This window comes from Lipotes vexillifer, unplaced genomic scaffold (genome assembly GCF_000442215.2).
Source record: "Lipotes vexillifer unplaced genomic scaffold, Lipotes_vexillifer_v1.1 scaffold717, whole genome shotgun sequence".
Classification (NCBI taxonomy): Eukaryota; Metazoa; Chordata; class Mammalia; order Artiodactyla; family Lipotidae; genus Lipotes; species Lipotes vexillifer.
Window position 1 is genome coordinate 3079640 of NW_006798707.1, and position 23247 is coordinate 3102886.

Here is a 23247-nt window from a genome sequence, read left to right on the forward strand (position 1 = left end):
TCTTTCCCTTATTTATTTTCTTCCTCTACCTTCTCCATCCTCCCATTTTCATTTTCTGGCAATCTGGGCAGCTATAGCTCACTCTCCCTGAAAGTAAGAGGGAGAATGTGCTTCCCCTTTATAAGAAGTCTACAGAGCATTGACGACCACAAATGCACATGAACACGTACCCCCATCTTAGGGTTGCATGACTGGTTATTATTGCTAAACTGGCCATCTTAGCCTTTTCTGAGGCATTAGATGGGGAGATATTATTATTATTATATCATAGTTATTATTAGTAGTTACTACTGACTAAGCATTTACTGTGAGCCAGGCAGTTCACCGAGCACTTTACTTCTCCAAGCCTAAGAGGTAGACTTTATTATCTTTGTTTAATAGAATATGGCTTGGGACTTCCTTGGTGGTGCTGTGGTTAAGAATATGCCTGCTGATGCAGGAGACATGGGTTCAATCCCTGGTCCTGGAAGATCCCACAAGCCACAGAGCAACTAAGCCCCTGAGCCACAACTACTGAGCCTGCATGCCACAACTACTGAAGCCCGCACGTCTAGAGCCTGTGCTCCGCAACAACAGAAGCCACTGCAATAAGCCCCTGCACCGCAAAGAAGACCCAATGCAGCCAAAACTGAATAAATAAAATAAGTACATTTAAAAATAATAGAATATGACTTGACTTGGAAGATCAGCGGTTGTGATTTGTGCCACTTATTCAATAAATTATCTGAGGCCACAAAACTAAGGGATGATGATGCAGGGTGTGGGAGATAAACTTCACTGACATGTACTACACATAGATGCTTTTGACAGTTACTACACATAGATGCTTTTGACAGTTACTTTACTTAGTTTTGTAATAATCCTGTAAAATTGTACTGATATTATACTTATTTTGCAGATGTAGGTGCCAAGGCCCAGAGAGGTTCAGTAATTGGCCGAGGTTACACAATTAGTTAGTGGCTGAGCCAGTGTTTAAACTTGGGACTCTCTGACTCTAAAGCCTATGCTCTGTCATCCACAGTTCCGCTTTAGTTTTATGGGGCAGTCACATCTACAGTCTAGTTGGATTTTAGCAAGTGAAAGCTGCTCTGCCTCATTCTCTTGCAATTCCATTTGCCTCTGGGTCTTGATGCCTCCTATGTCATCTCTAGTTCCAGGGAGTGCGGAGGGCAGCATCCCACATCAGAGCATGTCAGTGGTGGGCAGGCACCCGGTGAATGGGGCCACTTGTGTAACTGAACGTTTACTAGGTCACGAGGCATCATTCAACCAAGCTGGCCTTTGTCTGAATCCCCACAGGACGGTTTGGTCTCAATATCAGTATTGGAAAGGTCAGTCTGGTAAACAGCCTTTAACAGGAAGGAGGGAGGCTGAGAACAAAGTCTCCTTCAAACAAAACTCTGGCCGACAGGAGTGAACAGAGTCAACATCTTACTTGCCTTAAATCCCCTGGAGTGGCTATGAAAGAGAGAGGACTTGCTGGATTGAGGAGAAAAAAACCTTTTGATTCATCTGAATTAATTTAGCATTTCCCAGGAGGGAGGACTCTGGCATTACCCGCCTGTTCCCCATGCCCTGGCACACAAGCCCATGCAATCCCAAAGGACAAAAGACTAGTCTATGGTGAGGGCGCCTACACTGCCCCTTCCTCCATTTTAATTAAATCCATTTGTCCTGGGGGGGCAGCACTGAGCCCTGGGATGTCCAAGTGCTTCGATCTTTAACCCACACACATCTGAAGGAGCGGGAAGCTGCTGCTCAGAGGTTGATGGCATCTTCTTATGACAGCACAGCTTGAGTTATGAGCTCCTGGAAATAGCAGACTCTGAAATCTGGGTGAAGAGTTTGAGACCCAGCTATATATTTACAAAGCTGTGTGTCAACGGGCGTCACCCTCCACTTTGCCTTAAGCTCTTTGCCCTCATTTTTCGAAGGATCCACTAGAACAGCAATTTGAATGTATTGGGGAGTCAAAAGCAGAGGCTGCTCTGGATCGTAGGGTTTGACATTTAGCCTATTAAAGATGTGGCTTAAAGATCCCTTCCAGATCCAGTTTTCTGTCCCATTTATATAAATGAGTCCCTCCCTCCCCGTCAGTTTTTGGTCTGGAACAGACCAGCACCAACTGTCGAGAGTTCAGTGTGACACAGCGGAGCATCACATTAGCAACTGTGCTGGTCAGGCACTGCTGGCTCCAGGACGACTGCAGGTGGCAGACTGGTGCCATCCTGGGGAGACAAGTGGCAGCTGAGCAGAGAAGTTACTGCTCCATTTCTGAGCCACGCGGAGTTAATGATCCTCTAGTCCAACCCTCTCAGTTTAAAGATGAGGAAACTGAGGTCCAGAGAAGTTCAAGGTTACAAAGGGCATTAGTCCTAGAATCTAACTAGGAATCAGGGCCTTTGGTAGAAGCACTCCCCTGTTTACTGAAGAATTTCTCATCCACCTGCTTTGGGGACCAGGCTCCACAGAGTACGGACTGGGATTGGCCACAGCACCAGTCCTCACTCCAATGCCAACTTGCTGTTGCTTCACCTCTTTGGTTCTTAGTGAAGGAGAACCCTGTAAAAGGGCAGGAATGAGGATCCATAAGGTCTGTCCTACCTATGTCACAGGTTTTCTTATTGTTAATAAGGAATAAATAGGATGTCAGATGGAAAAGTAAGGCAAAATCTATTAATTAGGAGAAAATGCCATATACATATAAAGCCTGATTATTCTTTGGGGGTCATATGAGTTGTTCGGTTTTACTTTTTCCTACAGATACTGGAGGCAGCCAATCAGGCCAGGCCAGAGGTGTGAGAGATACTCATCTCATTAGCATGGAAATCCCTCAGAGAAACTCAGTGCTTCCTGTAAGTCTGCAGGAAGTGTGTGTGTGCACATTTGTGTGTGCACGTGTCTGTGCATATCTGGATGTGTGTCTTGGGTAGAAGGAATAGGGGGAGGGAAGACAAGGCCCCCTCTGCATTTTGGCTGATACAGGAAAAGGGATTGATGGGACTGGGTAAAGGCCCACCTGTCGGCCACATCAAGGAGAGGCAGCGCCGTCCACTGCCACAGGCTCAAGCCTTCCGTGGTGGCAACATGCCAGATCATTCTGCTTTGTTCCTTCCCGGTTTTGTTCTCCACCAGCACCAAGGAGACATTTCCCTGCAACACTCCACGGATGAGCCAGGACATTCGGAGCTGCAAGGGAGAGAAGAGCCAGAAGGACTAGGTGTTACTGTTGAAAGGAAACGGTAGCTTACCTTCCTGGAATTCTCAAGGATTTTGCTGGAGACTCAGCCAAGGTCTTCCCCATGAGGAGAGCTGGTCACCCACAGCCTGATCTCGCTCGCTGTCTCCCAAAGTGGCTTTCACCAAGGTTAAGGAGCTGGGAGGGGGAAACTGATGGGCAATTTTGGAACTTTGTTCAGGTTGATGTCACCATCTTAAACTTCACAAGATTCTGCCTCTAAGGGTATATCGAGATCAATAGGGTATTAAATGAACTTCCTAAAGAGGACCCAAAGGTTATTGCCTGTGGCCCCAATTCACTTTGTGACCTTGGGCAAGTGATTTTGTGATTCAAGTTCTTTTAGCGATTTAGGTATCATTGATTTTTATTCCTTCCCCAAAGAGTGTAATAATCTTATTTGAATGGTACCATGTCATGTCTTAGCTAACTGGAGACCCTATGACTTGATACCTGTGGCCACTGGTGGGCAGAAGTGAGATAAGAATCTACCTATAAAGATCTTTTAATGTGGTATCTTTCAGAATGAGGGTGCACACTTTGCCTAAAGCAAGATACAATTATATCTTTTCATTGTGTCTTTATTAAAGGTTTCTATGGCATTGTACCCTAAGACATGTGAAAGGGAACTGTAAATAATCTATCTCAGAAAGTATAAGTACAGTCGGGCCCAGAGGCAGTATATACTATAAACAAGGTCCCTGGTCTTTGTGTTTAAAATAACAGAGGTTGCATGTTTGATAGACAATCTATAAACAACATTTTAAAACTTAGGACAACTACAGCATATCATTGTCCTAAATATTCCTGTTCAGATCCTGTAATAAAAATGGCTATTATAGAAAGGAAGATAAATTATGTCCTGTGGCAACCTGGAGTTTTCATCAGCTATGATCTCCCCTTTTCTCTGATTCTCATTGTTTGAAGACATGTTTCTCTGTAAACCACTACTGCTTTTCTCCTAGTCTCTAAACTCATGGTTGACTCACAATTTGATCAAAGAGGTTACGTACCATGAGGCACTGAAGCGGAAGGCTCCCGGCTCTGTTGCGTAGCAACCCTTCACTAAGAAGGCCACCCCTGAGCCTGGTAAGCCTGGTCTATATAACCATATAACCTCTTAGCTTATACCTTTCCCATTTTCCCAAATCCAGTGTAGCAAATACTTGTCTCCACTGCATGTTCCAGGATAATCTCACAAATCTGTTAAATTTTTTCACTGGTCCCACTTGGCTTTCTTGAGATGGTTTATGTTCATGGTACTTATTCATCCACTGGTGATTTCCACAGTTGATTTCTTAACACACATAGCACAATGGGTGTTTCAAACTCTTCCTCAATCACTGATGCTGTCACCTCCTGGTCCCCAATTCCCGATCCATTATTTTGATTCCTACTTTACTGATAAAGATTTACTGTATCAGGTGCAACCTCCTTCAACCTCTTTTTTTTTTCCCACAGCATAATTATCTATTTATCCATCTTCTCTCTTCCTTCCCTGTCTTATAGGAAGATGTGTCCTTCACTTTCTTCTAACCCCTTCTCTTTCCACCCTGCTACCCTCGTCTTTGCTCTCAATAACAGCTCTTCCTTTCTTCAGCACCTTCGAAGTCTCTCTACTTTCTGGCTCCTCTATTTACAAACAAGACCAGGTTTCACCTATCCTGGAAAAATATTTTTTATTTGATCCTGCTAGCTCCTGTGGCTTGCAACCTATTTCTGTACCTCCATTCAGATGTTAACATTTTGGATAACTGGTACGTAACCACTGCTTCTATTTCCTTGTCGCCCATTCTCTCTTTAAATTCCTTCAATCTGGCTTCTATCCTCATGACTCTAAAGTAACATTCACCATGTCCTCTATAACTTTCTCTTTGTACTCTTTCCATAGCCTCCAAAAGTGCCTCTCCCTATCCATTCTTTCTCCCTTCTAAATTCTTCTGTTTATCCCTGTCACATTTTCCTGTTTATCACTGCCATCTGTGACTCTGCAATGGTTTCTCACTCCCTATCAATTAATATCAAGCCATTCACATTCCTCTATAACCTAGACAAATCAACTTTCTAGTCATTCAGTGGATATTTATCAAGTACTTTTGCTGAGCCACATGTATCCTCCTAGGATGGTCTAAGAGCTCTAGAGTCTGAGAGATCTGGATTCAAAACTTGTTCTTGCCACTCTGGTAAATTTGAAGCTCAGTTCTCTATTCTCTAGGAAGGGAATTGTTTTACCTACCTTACAAGGTTATAGGGACAATTAGATGAGATAATACGTAGTGCAACAAAATATTAAAAAGGAATTTTGGCTCAAGCCCTGAGGCAACAGATATTACATTTCAATGGGAAGCCTGACAGCATAGTGAGATACAGGGCTTTCAAGAGACGTGGATGAAAATAGGGTACACATTTCTTAATCCCTCAACCAGACTTTGGATATAAAAAAGTTGGTGATTGACCAACTTTTTGGAGAGAGTCTTGGGAAGGTGCTTCTGGTGTATTATGAGTTTCACCTTCACTTCACCTTCCTCTGAAGAGGCTCCCTTTTCGTCCCAACTCAGGAGACAGCGGTTTTAGTGCTACCATAACAAGTACTCGATATTTACCCCCTGCAATTTGGGAGCACAGTGGATTAGTGTCAGTCTCTCACTGTCTGGAAAATCTAAAGTACGAACAAGAGAGTGGTTAGCTGCTTTGATGGCAGAACAAGGGAGAAGTGACAGTTTTGGGTGGCCTGCGCTCCCAGAGTTTGCTGGGGCAAAAAAAAAAAAAAAAATGCATGAGGGCTGCACATAAACTACACTAGAGGGGGCCATGCACAAAGGAGCCCATGTCAGTCGTTTTAGATCTTGCCTGCAAGGGCTGCTTGGAGGGGTAAACAGAACTCAGCAGAAGGAAGCTGCAGGTATCCTGAGATGCCCAAAGGCAGAGTAAGCAGTAAGTGACCAACTGGATGGGAGATACATATGCCCTAGTCAAGGCAAAAGATTCCCAGCCATAGTGGAGGGACTGGGGAAAAAGGCAGACCTCCAAACAAACCGCAAAGGTGCCCCCTGTGAGAAATAGTAAGCCTTATATACTTGTCACACCTGGAGAATACCAACGCAGGTCACTACAACAGTCTGGGCCAAGTAAGAGCTTCCCTATTCTCCTTACCTCTTTTCCTTCCCCGCACTTAAGATCTTGAAGGGTCAGAAGTCAGCAAGAAGAGGAGAGTTGGACGAAGAAGAAAGAGGTCAATGATCACCCTCTCCCAGATGCCAGGCTTTTAATCTGCAACGGGGCCAGGAGTGGTGGGGGGAGGGGAAAGGAAGACGCCCTGACTTTAAGCAAGACAGAAGTTTTGACAGGATGGGAATTTTGATTTCTCAATACGCCTGTGTTTTGGGTTTTGGAGAGACTTTGGGTCTGCATTACCTTAGAGTGACCAGATAAGTCGTGGGAACTGCCAGAGTATTCACCCAGGAGTCCACAGGTTGGGGCTAAATGAGTGTGGGTTCCTAGATTCCCCCCACAGGTCTACATGCCAGATTTGCACCTGCCGTGCGTTTTTCTGCTTCTGTGCTTTTGATCCTTCCATTTCTTCTACCTCCTCTTTCCTTCTTACCACTTAAAAAATAAATCTTTTTTTTGTTCGTTCATGGAGCCATTTCTTATAATCTGTCTTAGAAATGACATCCCCCTTGTCTGAACTCTTATAACGGAGGCTGGTGGGACCGTCACGGGGTGTAGCTCTGCTGCCTTGTCTTCCCTCCTACCCTCATCCCCCTTGGGCCACAAGTTGCTTCAAGGCAGAGACTGTCTTATTCACCTTGAATTCACAGTAGTTGTCAAGTGTAGGCACATGGTAGGAGCTGATCAATGTAAGAAGGGATAAAAATGTATACATACACAAGAAGACCCTCCTCTTTACCAGGTTCCCCTCTCAGGGACAGAAACCAGCTCTGCATCCTGTGAGCTCCTTAGCATTTGCCTGCATTCCAGGGGTCAGGTTCCAGGAAAGGGGGGAGGGTCTACCCACTTCGCAGCCAACTGGCTGTAGGCAAACTGTATAGTTCTCAGTTGCTCTTAGGAAACTACATTTGAAGTAGATTCTGCTAGTGGCATGAGCATGTCGGTGAGATATAGTCCTGTCTTATACAATAGACATGGGGCCATAGACCAGTGACTGCTGAGCTTTCTCCATCTTCCTGCACTATATTTTATGCAAAAGCCTGGGCAAGAGAGAACTGGGCTGGCTGCCAAGGGATGGTGCTTAGGATGGCATCCTTAGCTCCTGAAGAGGTCTACGGGCTCCCTCTGGGTATCAGTCCTGGAGAGAGATGACCATCCATTCATTCAACAAATATTTATTGCATACCTACACTGTGCTGTACATTATGCATATCTTCCCTGCCCTCAAGGAGCTTATTGTCTAGTCAGGAAGTCTGAATTTAAATGAGTAACTGTAATTGTGCTGAGTACAACAAAAGGGAAAGTAATCAGAGCCACTTGACAGTGAAGACATAAGACAGCCAAGTCAAAGACACTTGACATAAGATAGTCAGGATTTGGGTCAAGATGGCCACTTAATCCAGTTTAGTGCTATGAATAAATAGAAGAATTAAAAATTAACTTTCATCTAACAATATTACCACCTATTTAGAAAACATGTATCTATAGCCAAACTCAAGCCAAGGTGTGCACTGTCTGAGTTTCAGCAAAGTCTAGTTCTAGAAGTGGATGCAAAAGGTTTGGAATAAGATTGCCTGCTGGCAGCCAGTGAGCAGCTAGCAAAGCATGCTTTTTGGCCATTTATGTTTTTCATCCACTGAGTGTTTGGTAAGATGAGCTAACCAGGCAGATGCTGTTCTTAAGATACAGGCAGTACAGAACCTAAAGCCTTTCACTTAACCATTTCTCACCTGTACTTAAACCCAGTGATTCCAGATTCTGCCTCTAAGAGTCAGTCAGTGCTTCGCTACTCAAGGAGTGCTCTTCAGGCTGGTGTCATCCATGTTGCCTGGGAACTCATTAGAGATTCAGAATCTCTGGCCTGACCCCAGACCTACTGCATCAAAATCTGCAGAGAAGCATGGAACTAGAGAGCAGCCTCTAGGGCCTTGCCCTCTGCTTCTATCACTCGTCCCACTGCCTTTCCAGAACACGCCAGAAGCAACTGCTCTTTGTATCAACATTCATTCTCAGGTGGCTTGTCAGACTATCCTTGTTTCCTTGCCTGTTGACAATGGGATAACTTGGAGTTTGTTCTCCAAGGCCAGAAAGAATTAACTGTATGAGTTTAAGCCAACCACTTACCCCTTCTGAACCTCTATTTTCTTACAGACAAACTTGTGATAATAACCATACCATCCCTGCTGGCCTTAAAAGGTGCTTATAAAGATTGAGTGGGGCTTCCCTGGTGGCGCAGTGGTTGAGAGTCCGCCTGCCGATGCGGGGGACACGGGTTCGTGCCCCGGTCCGGGAGGATCCCACATGCCGCGGAGTGGCTGGGCCCGTGAGCCATGGCCGCTGAGCCTGCACGTCCGGAGCCTGTGCTCCGCAACGGGAGAGGCCACAACAGTGAGAGGCCCGGGTACCGCAAAAAAAAAAAAAAAAAAAAGATTGAGTGAACTAAAGAATGTGAAAGTAGAGCTCACATATAGTGAATGAAATGGTTAAACCTGTGATTTTCAACATGCTTTGCAGATTAGGATCACCTGGGGAGCTTTCAGGACTACCCACATCTGGGCTCCACCCCCAGAGATTCTGATTTAATTGGCCTTGGGTAGGTCCTGGGCACTGACAGTTTTTCAAATCTCTCCAGGTGATTCTAAAGTGCAGCCTAGGCTGAGACCACTGGGAAGATGGGGCTACTTAGTGCAGGAAGCAGCCTGGCCTTCTCGATGAGGGGTCCATTTTCATCTTGGACTTTGAGTAAAAGGCAATTATTAAATAGCTAAAAAATGGCTTATGATGTGCTCACCATCACCAAGGTATAGAAGGAGTGCTTTTCCTACAGTGGGGGAGGACACAGTCCTCAGCAGAGGGTCTTCATGTGGCTGCCACACAATCCTTGGGCAAAGACTGAGAACGACCTTGAGAGTGAGAGATCTGTGGGCTGAGGGTGAGCACGGATGATCTAAGGATGCAAACAGGACCAGAACTATCATCTTGGACCTACAGGATAAGGTCCTCAACAATTTCTTAAATAGAAGAACTGGAGGACAGATATCAATTCTTACAGAATATCCCTTATTAATTACTTGTATCTAAGTGTATAGAGCAACTATATGTGATTCCCAGAACAGATTGAAGGCTGAAGTTCTTTTTGAAGTCTTCCATTTTCTTTATATAGCCCTAGGTTAAATAACCCTTTTGATATCATTATATATGGATACTCAAATCAGGTAGACCTGGTTTGATCTTGACAGTCAAGTTCAGGTACCCAGAGTAGGCAAAAAACTCTCTTGGAATTTGGTCTTAATGAGACCAATTTCTATCTGGGTGGCCTACAGGATAAAGCACTTCATTAATTGACTTTCATTTTTTTAACATCTTTATTGGAGTATAATTGCTTTACCATGGTGTGTTAGTTTCTGTTGTATAACAAAGTCAATCAGCTATATGTATACATATATCCCCATATCCACTCCCTCTTGTGTCTCCCTCCCACCCTTCCTATCCCACCCCTCTAGGTAGTCACAAAGCGACGAGCTGATCTCCCTGTGCTATGCGGCTGCTTCCCACTAGCTATCTATTTTACATTTGGTAGTGTATATATGTCCATGCCACTCTCTCACTTCGTCCCAGCTTACCCCTCCCCTCCCCGTGTCCTCAAATCCATTCTCTATGTCTGCAATTTATTCCTGCATTAACTGACTTTTTATTGAATGTTAGAGAGCTATACTAGGCACCCGTACATATGCTGTCTCATTTTACACTCACAACATCCCTTCCTGTACATATTATCATACCCATTTTTCAGATGTGGAATCTAAGGCTTAGAGAGGTTAAGTATGTCACGCATGGTCACTAAGCCCATATGCTGCAGACCTGGATTCCATACCAGGTTCTATGTTCCTTCTACCGTACCTATAGAGCTATACACATGTAACATATTGCAGTAATACATAAATCTTTTGGGTGTGTTTTGTGAAGGTTTTCTAGATACTCGTTGCTCAAAGTGTGGCCCGTGGACCAGCAGTGTTGGCATGACTGGGAGTTTGTTAGAAATGTAGGGTCTCAGGCCCTACCCTTGACCTGCTGAATCAGAATTTATATTTTAATAAGACCTTATCATAGAAGCATCTTCATATTGGGGGAATTACCAAGATAGTGCATTTTAAACCATTTACAACCTTTGTTTCTGCCTCTGCCAGACAATTAATAGTCACAAATGTATGTATGGGTGTGCGTGTGTGTGTGTGTGTGTGTGTGTGTGTGTGTGTGTGTGTGTGGTGTACCTCAAATGTATTCACACAAATATGGGAAAACTTATACAAATCCTACATAATATTTATGGGAAGTAACACTTGTCAGAACCTGTAACAATAAAATTTTTGATCCTTTCTAGACCCATTCTAATAGATATAGATCATAAGTGACAGCTTTTGACTAATAAACCCTTTTACATGCAGACAACAAATGAGACAAGTGAAAAGAGACAACGCCAGGAGCACGCCACCAGCAATTGTATTTTCTGGCCCCAGCCCGCCCTTTCTGGGCCATTTTTCCCTCCCTCTTGGTGGGGCCCAATAGACTTTCCAACTATGTGCTACCAGTGTTTGTCATTTTATTAATTAAAGTTCTGTATGTAAAGCAGGAGCAGCCTTGTGGCTAGGCCTAATGCTATTATTTCTCTCACGGCCCTTTCCTCCTCCAGAGGCGATGACTGCAATTTTATGTCTAGAATATGCCCCCTGTTTGCTATGCATACCTCGTGGCAACTTCACAAGTTTCTCTTGAACCAATTAAAAAAAAAATCAGTATGGAATTTAGGCTGAAGTTGGACAAAAGAGACTCAATGGTATCAAATAATGTCTACTAGCATGCAGCACCCCCAAATATAGGAAATGCTATGAAGGGGAGGTGCTACGTTTCTTTGAATTTCTGAAGGGCTGCATGTATTCTAGCAGTAGAGACAAAACCAAGAATGGATGTTCTAGTGCGTATTTCACTTAAACAGAAGAAAACACATTTTAACGGACTGAGATGCTCAGAAATGAGCTTGTTTGTGGAGGTGGGGTGGGTACTCCTTCGATATTCCCCACACTACGGGTCACCCAGCACTCACTGGATGGCCAGGAGTGGGGATGTCGTCAAGGGCATCCAAGCTTTGAATGGAGGTTAAAGCTTCTTCCAATCTAAGATGCAACAGGGCTGTTAATTCTGGGTGTGAACTTGTAATTTTATTTTTTTTTAATTAATTTTTATCGGAGTATAGCTGCTTTACAATGTTGTGTTAGTTTCTACTGCAGAGCAAAATGAATCAGCTATACATATATGTATATCCCCTCTTTTTCCTTCCCATTTAGGTCACCGCAGTGCATTAAGTAGAGTTCCCTGTGCTATACAGTATGTTCTCATTAGTTATCTATTTTGTACATAGTATCAATAGTGTATATATGTCAATCCCAATCTCCCAATTCCTCCCACCACCCCCCTTTCTCCCTTGGTTGAATTTGTAATTTTAAGAGGTCCTTGGTTTCAATGTGGTCTTACTAATTTTAACTGAGAGCACTGATTCACTGCAAAACCCAGCGTTTTGTACACCATCTTCTAATCCACCCAGAAAAAATAAACACCAACTCTCTAGCTATAAATAGCCTAATGAAAAATCAACCCGACTCAGCAAGAAGAGGGCCAGATGCAGATTTCTGATAACAAGCAAATAAAATATGCTGGGAAATACTTGCAATTACGGAGGCTTAAGGATTCCTGGCCATGTAAGAGACTTAAAAGATTGAGATCCTTTCTGAAAACAGCACCCCATGTCTTTCCTTCTTTCTCAGGCATCACACTGAAGCCACAGAACACCCAGCCAGGGACATCCACATGCCCCCTTTGCAAAAACACAGCAAGAAAAGCAATGAAGATTATATACAAAAATAATAACCATGGGATCCCTGGCTGGTGAAGTTACGAAGTTACGGGTATTTTTTTCCTTCTTTGGTATTTTCTTTCTTTTCTAAATTTTTTACAATGAACATCTATTACTTTTGGTAACTAGAACAAAACGAATAAATTTAGGGTAAAATCATATTTATGAAGAATGATATTGATCTAGGAAAATACAATATTAAGTAATGAAAAAGACACAAAATGCTTATACGGTATGATAACCAAATTTGTATAAACCCTTTATCTATCCCTCTGCTCAAATCTACATTTATCTGCCTGGAAAGAAATTTACAAACACGGTAACAGGGGTTATCTTTGGAGGGTAAGACTGTGGGCAATTTCAATTTTCTTCTTTAGTTTTTCCTAATGTTCTACAATGAATGCAGAGCATTTCTGTAATCAGAAAAAACAATAAATGCTGCATTAAAAGAGGCATCAAGGGAGGATTCCGATATCATTGGAAAGTGGGAGAAGAGAGTGCTGTCTTTTCACTGCTTTGGGGAGGATCAGGTTCTCTGGCCTGAACTGTGGGCTTTGCAAGGAAGACCAAGGGAAGGTGGGAGCTTCTGGGGGAATGAGGTGGGGTCATGCTGTGGCTCTGGAATCAGAAAGAACATTTCTGTCCTTACTTATGACATAATATCTCAGGGCCTCAGTCTTCATCTGTGAAATGGGGCCAACCGTACTCTCCTTATAGAGTCACTAGGAGACTTTAATAGGATTATGTGAGCCCAGTGCCCAGCTTACCAGATACATCTATCAATGTTAGTTCCTCTTCCTGTATTGGAAAAAGCAGGCAGGGAACAACGTCAGAGATAAACAGCTCTCAAAAAGCAGAATAGGACAGGATGAAGGATGCTGTATTAAAAATTTCAGTCCAGTGTTTTATATTCCAGGTTCCCTATAGAATTATCTTTCCAGTCTTGTGGGAAGAAAACAATATTTTCTTTTGAGTTACATTGTAATGAGGTGATCTTGGGCAAACAACCTCCTCTGTGCCTCAGTTTCTCTGTAGGTGATAGAGAAGATGCTGAGAAATAGCTTTGAGATCCTTTAGCTGGGGAACAGGATTGACTCTGTGAAATGAAATTCCTACAACCTTCATGAACAGCCATCAGAAAGAGAATGGACTCCAGGCACGAGAGTATCTGCGAGTTGCAAAGCCGCCTGGGGAGTGTTTATTCCCTGACAGCTGGGGAGAGTGTGCTTTCAACAGGTTGGCCCATGCATGTGGACCACACGAACGTGTTACAATGATCACCACTAGTGGGAGCCACAAGGGGGCGTATGATGAACAGGTGGACTTGGAATTGGGCCCAAATCTCTGCCAAGTGCCCAAGAGGACTTTATTCACACCCATGAGCCTTGATAGTAATTCTTCTATGCCTCAGTTTCATCATGTAATGGCTGAGGTATTAAGTTTGAATGACTCAAAGGTATTAAATTAATTATGTCTGACTGTAATTACAATGGCTGTTGATTACTTTAGCCCATAAGCATGTGTTCTGGCAGCATCAACCACATTACAGTAAGTGGTGACAGAATGCTAGGTTCCAGTGGCTTCCCAGCTCTAGGTACTGAGGTAAGAATTATTTTGACTCCAAATCTCAGTAGGGCTATGTTTTTTGGACCCTTGAGAATCGATGAGGAGTCTCCTTGTTTGCGCTTATCCTGGATCAAGGTTATACTCACGACTGAGAAGCTGCACAATTAGTTAATTAATTATGATGAAGCAGGTTCATTGGGCACATCCCCCTGGTGCTAATACTAGGAACTGTGCAAAATAGTGCTCCCAAGATGTCTGCATGTTGCTAATTGACCCAGAGGAGAAATACGAACATATCACGTCTGAATTTATGTCAGCAGTGGCTCCTTCACACCTATGCAGAGTAAGAAGAGGGATGATAATAGCTTCCGCCGTTCATGAAACACTGGAGAGATCACAAAGAGTTCTCCTATTTCCATCTGATCCTCGAGCAAGAAACACAGGCATTTTTATTCCCAATTAGGGAGACTGACTGACCTGAGTGACCTAAATCTAGTCCAGTGACCTTAGAGTGTTTGCAGGATTGGCTTTGGAGGTGGACAGACCTGTTCTGAATCCTGGCTCTGCCTTTCACCAGCAAGGGTGACTAGTAAGTTACTTAAGCTTTTGAAGCCCCAGATTCTGCATCAGTAAATGGGGGTAACAATTCCTCACAAGTCTGTTTTGTTAATAAGATAATGCAAGTGAGATGCTTAGCACAGTGCCAGACACACAGGAGGGGGTCACTATTTAAAAAATATAGTAGTCCCCTTAATCAGCGGTTTACCTTTCTGTAGTTTCAGTTACCTAAGGTCAACTGCAGTCCAAAAATATTAAACGGAAAATTCCAGAAATAAACAATTCATAAGTTTTAAATTCTGCACCGTTCTGAGCAGCAGAACAAAATGATGAAATCCCCTGCTTACCCGCTCTGTCTCGCCTGGGACATGAATCATCCTTTTGGCCAGTGTATCCATGCTGTATACACTACCCACCTGTCAGTATAGGATAAAACATAGTATATATGGGGTTTGGTACTACCTGTGGTTTCAGGCATCCACTGGGGGTCTTGGAATGTATCCTCCATTGATAAGGGGGGGGGCTACTGTACTCCTTTGGTTACTTTAGAGTTATTAAGGGTCCCTCCCTTAGCCCCAGACTAAGGGAAGGTTTCTTTCTCCTAGGAGTACAAAGATTTAGGGTGTCTGAGGGCTCTAGTTAAGAATTTTGGCTTGCTTTTTAATGTAACATAGGCAAGTGATTCATAAGTAACTTGGAGACCAGGACCTGTCATACTGAAAGTAAGTGTTCTTAACTTTTCTGCTGAATAAACACTAAAAAGATCCCAGATTCCTGTGGTCTGTCTCCTGCATGGCTGGTCACATGGTGTGTTTGAAATGAATACTCGCTGGCTCCCCACCTGAGTGAGGACCCTCTGTGCCCCTCCCTTCCTCAGTCCTCCCACCAGGCATCTGTGTGCCCATCCTCTGGACATGGGAGATGTTACAACTCTCGGGCCATGGGGCAGGGGGGAGGCAGCTGCCTGGGGCCACCGTGCTGCTCTGACTTGCTTCAGATGTCAGCATCACCGCATGGGAGCCAGAGGGGCCCTGTGCTTCCTGCTGGGCCCACCATGATGTCCTGGACAGAGATGGACAGCCCAGCTGGATGTCGCACAGGAAGCATGGAGTTCTATCCCTGCTTCTTCAAGGCTCCTCAAAGCCGAAGAGGAGGGGTGCAGAGAGTAGAGGGTGCAAAAGCAAGCCCTGGCAAGTCTAGCTGGATTCGCTCTTGATTTAAGCAAACACTGAAGCCTGGAGCTGTCCGAAGATGAGCGGGACTTGCCCATGAGTCGGTGAGCATTCTGTCACTGCAGTGGATGTCACTGCATTAGATGAGATGGGAGTTGGATATTGAGACCTCAAACACCGTGCAAAGGTGCTCAGGCTTGTGGGAGGGGAGCTAGGCATGGTGTTGCCCCAGAATCCCCCCTAGCTTGGCATTGAGCCCTAACTGTTTACAAAGAGGGTTTCTGCAGCCACCACGAAGTGTTTGTGCAGCATTGCTTGGTCACACAAGGCAGAGGCTGTCCTTGGTGGACTCTGGAAGAAACTGCTTGCTCTTCCACCAGTCAGCACTCAGCTGAGACACAGGGGAGGACGGTAAGTAGGGAGCAGGGAAGGCTGAAGTTTTCTTCTCCCCAGGTGGGCCTATGTTCTAGGCAGGATGTGGAATGAATCCAGGAAATGACAGCCTTATTCAGGATCAAGCTCGTGAAGCCTCTTGGGGTAGCTTCTCCTTCCTGCTTTGCTAAAATAAGTGAGAGCACGTGGGGCTGAGAACAAGGCACATACAAGGCACAAATAACATTTGAGTCCCACAGGTGAGTGGCAGTGTCGCCTTTGTTGCTCAGGAATTAGACTCAGGAACTAGTCCCAGCTTGAGGAGAGGCAAAGTGGGTAACTAGCCTGCTACAAAATGGTATGAATTCCCTTCCTGCCTCTGGAGATGAGGAATCTATGGTGAGGTAGGGTGAGGGCTCTGGGTTAGGTGACAGCCATGGCAGTCCCCAGGGATGCTTCTGAGGCCCACATCAACTCCCCAGAAACTGAGAAGGTACCACCATTGCCAGGGGCAGGGCAACGTGACAGAAAGAGCACGAGGCTTGAAGTCATAAGGCCTGAGTTTGATCCTGATTTTGTATGTACTGGCTGTGCATCTCTGGGTACATTTCTTTCCTGTCCTGAACAGATGGAATGCTCCATCCCCTGGGCAGCCCTGCATGAATCCTGATGCAGATCACGGGCGGGGCAGCCCCTGACACCTGGGATCTACTCCAGAAAGTGAGCTGCATAGAATATTCTTAGCGTCTTTAGCTCCTGCTTGTTGAGGGTTTGGTGGGGCTGACAAAGGAAGAGCCATTCAGGTTTTGCATTTTTTTCTACCTCAAGCCATCCTAGAGGAATTATTGTTACTCTTATTCTCCTTTTTTTTTTTGCCTTTCCAAGGGGGATTTTGCTACTGAATTTAATAAACTGTTAAAACACAGGAATCACGAAGTTCCTGTCTTCTTCCTATCTGGAAGTCCTGTTTGTCTGCCCATGGGGAGGGAGTGAGGCCAGCTTGACCAAGCCCCATCAACACAGCCATGACACTCACTGTGGGCTACACCGAGATGCTGGAGAATGCCCCACCAGTCAAATCCCTGGGAAAGGATGGGCCCTGTGTCCAGGAATGGTCACCAGCAGCCTGGAAAGCCTTACAAAATCAACCAGAGTGCAATTTGCTGAAAAACTCCCTTGCCTCCAGCCTTGGGGGCCCTGCCTGCATAGCGGGCTCCTTCTCAGCGGGCCTTTGAGTAGAACCTAACAGGTGGCAGAAGGCAATTCCAGATGCCAGCCTCCTCTCCCATGTTCCTCTGGCCACATTTGCTGGTTTTAATGACACGGAGCTGAGGTCTCCTTCCCTGCAGGCCAGATAGCCTATGCCGACATGGAGGAGGCCCTCTGGTCGCCTTCTGCTCCCATCTCAGCAGCTCCTGGCCGCTAATGAAAGCTTTTATCACTACAGGGCTGATGCCAGGAGTAGAAAGGACTGGCTATGTGCCAGCCCTAGCATGTGTGTGTCTGCGTGTTCGCATGCGTGTGCAGGGAGAGCTCAGAGGCGGTTGCAGCTTTGGCACGATCAGAAGACCAGTAGCCAGGAACTAGCCTGCCCTAGGCTGTCACCATAAATTAAGTGGCTCACATGCTGCTTCCTGTGTCCCTTTCATTCCTGCAGCTCATAGATGAAAAACTACTCCATGTTTTGGAGGGGGGAGGAGATTGAGGGAAGCCCATTCCCCCCCCCCGCCCCCACCAGCCTTGTTCTGTCCTGAGAACATGGTATAAACCAGTCTAGTCAGAGGCAGGCTATTCAAATAAAATAGAACTTCAAGCCACACCAGGCTTGTTGAGACATTCAGGCTTCTAGGACGTGTGAAAGGCAGGGGAGGGGCGGAGACGGCTCCTGCCACTCTCCCATCCTTTTTCTTACCAGCAGCTGCAATGCTAGACACATCCCAGTGTGTCTCCCAGCCACAGCGGAGGTGAGCAATTCTGACAGCAAGCGAGCTCAGGAAAGCCACCGCGAGGCTCCCCTCCCCAGAGGCAACTTTAATTATTTGAACTGGAGCTCAGCAAAATAAAAATAAAAATAAAATAAAATCGGAATATATCGTAAGTGGCACCTCACTCTCCCGCAGGGAATAGCTGGTGGTAGGTGGGCAGGGCAGGGCTGGGCGGAAGTGTTTAAATATTCAAGCCCCTCGTGCAAGCATGCAGGCCGGGGTGGATGCAGCGTGTGCACCAAGAACAGACGGTGGAGAGAGGTGGCTGGCTGCGGTGCTGCAGGGGTCTGGAGGGAGGAGGCCGGAGCTGGAAGGCTTCTGAGTGCTCTGGAAGCTGGTTGGCACAAAGACACACCCTGGCTCTGTCTCCGTCGTCGGTGGGCACCTGACCTGGCTCCACGCGGGCTCTGAGAGGTGCTCTCCCAGCCCCTTCTGTCTCCACCACGTCTGTCTCCCACCCTGTCATTTCTGCCCCCTTCTGTGACTCATCTTTCTAAAAGGCAAATCACACCACATTCTTTGGAGTCCCAGGTAATGGAGGATAACTCTCAGCATGGGCTCAGAATGAATTTCGGTCACAACTGGCAAGGACGCCTATGGCCAGTCACTCTTAAGTCTCAGCGTGCATCCAAATCACCAAGTGTGGGGTTTGAAAATGCAGATCCCCGGGCCCCTGCCAGTTATGTCATTCAGGATGTCTGGGGTGGATCCCAAGAATCTGCATTTGTCATGTTTTCCAAGTGACCGCAGCTGGAGAAACCTAGGCCTACTAGTTCGGTTACAGCTAGATTTTCAAGGAAAGGCATTGAGGGCGACACCAATTCCCCTGGAAGCCATTGATGATTGTGGGGTTTCTTGGAGTATTTTGAGCTATTCTGCAATTACTTCAGCTCCCTGGAGGCCATGGACCAGGACTGTTAGGGTTTAGAGAAGACGCTCAGTGGTGGGTGTCAGCCTGGAGCTCAGCTCAGCCAGCCGCCTGCTCCCGTGGGCCCGCCCCTCATCAGAGACCTTCACCCCTAGCTCTATCTGGTGTCCACCTTCCTGCACTAGGGCCCCACAGCCATCAGAGGCCTCTTTAGGGCTGGGGGGTTAACCTCACACAGTCTCACACGGCAATGCAACATCCGTTTCCCCGTCGCTGACATTCAGCCAGCCGGGGAGATGGAAATCAACTTCCTGCCTCTTCTGCATTTAGGATCCGAGTGAAATAGATGGCAGGGCTTGCGAACCTGGAAATGCATACTTCTATTTCGGTCATTTATTTTTCTGATGAAAACATTTCCCCCAACGTTGGGAATTCAAAGACCCATCAGCCTGAGATGAATAGTCTGAAACCTGAATGCGAAATAACTGAGCTGATTGCAGACTGGACTCATTGCTTTCCCTTCACTCCTTGTGCTGAGCCAAGTTCTGGAAAAGGGCAGGAAATAGCAGAAACCGCCCAGAGCAAATGTGACTGAAGGAATAATAGAACAGGCCAGTAAAACAAAACACCTGTTTAAGCTATTGATCAACCCAAAGGTTATTAGAGAAACGATGAAAAAATATCAGTTTTACCTTGATATTTCTTTTTCTGAAATCAGCCTCATATTAAATCCAGTGAAGAATAAATTTAAAGATGAAATGCTTTTAAGGATCCCCCTCAACTCTCAGATGGGCCAACCAACTCTCCCCATTTAGATTTCCTCTTAAGAAGCCTCCCTTTCTAGGTGCTGCTCTGTGGCACCCGCAATATATCAATGGTGACTGAGTAATTCCATCATCTGCGCCGGAAAGCGTGGTTTCTCAAATACAATTTAACATAATGACTCTATTTCTTTGTGCCCTGACTTCTTCAAGAAAGGATTTAAGGTGGCTCACAGAGATACACAAAACCTAGTCAGATAACATAAACTCGGAGAGGGTAAGGAAGATGGGGCAAACGTAGAGTTATAAAATTGAACCAGGAGTAAGGCTGCTACAAACCACACATCATGGATCCCTATTTGCCTACTGGGTAAAGCCTCAGATGTAATCTGACCATTCTTCTGATTAAAAAAAAATCATTGATACATCTTTTCCATTCTCCTTTTTTTTTTTTTTTTTTTTTATGTTTGTGGGTTTTTATTTCACAAAAAGCCTGGAGGGCTTGAATATGCCTGTACCCCTAAGCAGGGGGAGGCTCTTTCCTGCATCTCTGCTGGTCAAAGCCCCACCTGCCTGGGATTGCTAGCAGCCCCTCAGAGGGGAAGGGAATCTGGTCAGTTTCACAATGCCCACTATTTCAAAGGCAACAAATTGCTCCAAGGGCACAGAGCTATTCCTGAAATGAAGCCAGAAAGGAGTTTCACCTGTGAGTTTCCAGAAAGAGAGGACAGACCAAATCTAAACTCTGTGCTGGCTTTCTACTGTGTGCAAGGTGTTGACGCAGGGCTTGGTGGGAGTGCAAAGAAGCACAGGCGCGGCCCGGCTCTCCAAGAGCATGGAGGCAGGTTTTTGGCTAAGTCCTCTTCCTCTCCCCCTTTCTCCTTTGCATAATTATACAGGGTACCAGAGACTGTTGGTTAACTATTATAGTACCTACGTTGTGCCAGACCTTGTGATAAGCCCTTTACATATATTAACCTATTTAAGCCTCACCTCCTTGGGGTAGGCACTCTTACTGTCTCTACTTTCCAGGTGGGGAAACTGTGGTCCTGAGAGGTTATTAGCTGATCAAACATTGTACAGCTAGTCAGTGATGGAACCTGACTTGGACTTAGGTAGTTGATTCCAGAGTCCACGAGCTTAATCACTGGGCCCTGTTGGGGTCTAAGCACATCTCCTGGTCCCTAGAGAATGTGACCTTGTGTTAAGAATCATGGCACCTTCAGTCTTCACATTAAAGAGGTAACAGCTACACGAACCATTTGGTTAAGTGGCTCTGGAGGTACCTCACTGAATGCCACTGATGCCTTAAAGAAATTTATGTAAGTCAAAGTTTTGATGTTCTATAATATTTAAAATGTATTATAAGAGATTGACATTTTAAAAAGGATTCTGTAGCAAGTCGCTGTTACCCTCCCCTGCTATGCCTTGGAAATACTTTTTGGTTTTGTTTAATCAAGGTCCTACTGCAAATAGTTCAGTGAAGCTGAGTATGGTGTTTAAGGTAAGATTCTCTGCAGCTGGGACTTTACCACGTTGGTGGGTACTGTCTGCCTAGAAGTTGGCTCAAATGGCCCTCTTGTCCTCCTGCAAGAGAACAAGCAGCCCGACAGTCAGGCTACTTTGCTCATCTGTGTGCGTTCATCTGGAAGTGCCCAGAGGTGGGAGGAGAAGGCAGAGAGCTAGAGGAACACTGAGACTTGCCTCACATGGGGAGTTCTTCATCGGTGCAGGAAACGTAGCGCTGGTCACCGTAGCACTTTCAGGGGTGGGGGCATCGGTGGTGCTGAGCAACAGGGCGTGGCCTGGGCAGAGAGAAAAAGAGTCAAAGACGCACCATCCTCGCACACTGAAGAGCCTCGGGGTGCAGGGTTAATGGGCCCTGCACCATGCTTCTCTAGCCTCAGGACATCTCTAAGGATACAGGTTTTCTGCTGCCTCTAATGGAGAAGACAGCCTGCTGATCACTGTCTACAAAACTTGGCTCATGCAAAGGTCTTCATTCCAAATGGCCTGCAATGTCCCAGCACCATACATCTGGGTTACTGCATCCTTGATCTCCCAAGGTCACCAGCTTTAGCCCCTAGCCCGGGAGCAGCCTGAAGTATGCTGGATTCCCCCAGGCCCACCCCTGCCCCCCGTTTCCAGTCATGCCAGTGCTTTGCCCTCCAACGGTCTCTAAACCTTCACTGTCTTTTCCCCTCTCCGGAGCCCAGGTCATCCTGTGCCCTGTGCCCTGACCAGGAAGACTCATTTATTGTTTTCTAAGCACTGACCTGCCTGAAAACCTAGCAGAACATGAGCTCCAGCCCCACGTCGTGGTGGGAAGAAGCACCTGTAAACCTCCAGGAGTATTTTGCAGCTGGTAGGTGCTATGGAGATGGGGCCAGAGTGAGCTCACGGCTTTTTAGGGGCCTCAGAGAACTCCAGGTAGGACTTCAGTCCTTCATTTCTATTTTTCTCTCTTAGCAAAGTCTTTATAGAGTTACTACCAAGTAAGAAATTCAGGTGGGTCCAGAGCTGAGTAACCAGGCCAGGCCAGGCCAGAAATCTTAGAAAGCACCCTGCCCATGCTTGAGGAGACATCAAGTGGCTGGGGTTATGTGACCCTGGAGAGAAAAGGCCTTTCGTGGTTGGTAGGTCATGATGGTTGTCTTCAAATATCTGAAGGGCTGCCTCTGTGGGAGAGGGCATAGTCCAGTTCTGTGGGGTTCCAGGAGACAGAAATCAGGGCCAATGAGTAGAGGGGCGGGGCTCAACGAAGAAAAGCGGTGTTTGATTCTGACCTGTTAAACAACGGAAAGGGCTACTTTCGGAGGCAGTGAGAGCCCTGTCACTAGAGGTATTCAATAGAGTGGTGAGGAGGCCAGGAGGAGAAGCAGGCGCTCTTGGCCTCCACGTCTGGGGAGGGCCCTGCAGCGCTCCCCCGTGGTGCCATGACTCGGCCTCCGTTTTAACGGGGCCCAAAACCAACTCACTAGATGCAGCCAGCTCCGGGGACCGAGGACAGGACTGCACAGGCTCTGAGATCCTCAGTGGTTGATCTGGACATTGTCTTCTCTCACATTTATCATTATTATGAATCCTTAAAGGAATCTGTAGGATGTATGCTCGTTGCTTGGAAAGAGAGAAATTTTGGTACAAGGGACTCTAGCTCCACAAAGAGCAGGTAAATACAGGGGAGGGGAAGGGAGAGAGACCCCGCTGCCCGCCATCCTGCAGAGAAGTGGGCCCCAGGGCCTGCTCAGGCCTAGCCGTTGTGTACAGACCTAGGATAGGCCCATGGCTGGGTGGTCTGGCCTCTCCAGTAGCCCAGCTCTTGGAGATATGCTGGCCTCACAGACCTCCTCTGATCCCGAGGCCAGTTCCTCCGGGCGTGGAGTCAGCCCAGCCCAGTGTGGGTGGCATCTCTTGGGTGTGTGGCGGCCCTCTGCCCCTCTGGCAGTCAAGCAGGGACCGTGAGGGGATGGACTCTAATGAGGGGAGGGTGGGAGTGGCCAGCTTCAGCTGGATGCGGGGTTGGGGGGGTATGACTGAGGAAGGTGGGCCGCAGGCAAGGGTCTGGATATGGGGCAAGGTTCCCAGGGCACAGTTCTGGGGCAAATGATACAAGGGCCTACCTGAGCCTCAGCCTCCCCAGTTATAAAG

The 23247-nt window shown here is 46.2% G+C and overlaps 1 protein-coding gene across 1 annotated transcript in view; it reads right to left on the reverse strand.

The window, feature by feature from the left end:
* The window catches only part of ALK (ALK receptor tyrosine kinase), a 777689-nt gene that overhangs the window by 94126 nt on the left and 660316 nt on the right, over positions 1-23247 (reverse strand). Inside the window, exons 9-10 of the mRNA XM_007470876.1 lie at positions 21304-21404; positions 3020-3189 (exon numbers count right to left, since the gene is read on the reverse strand). Of these exons, the coding sequence (XP_007470938.1) occupies positions 3020-3189; positions 21304-21404 (271 nt within the window). The remainder of the gene's footprint in view (positions 1-3019; positions 3190-21303; positions 21405-23247) is intronic.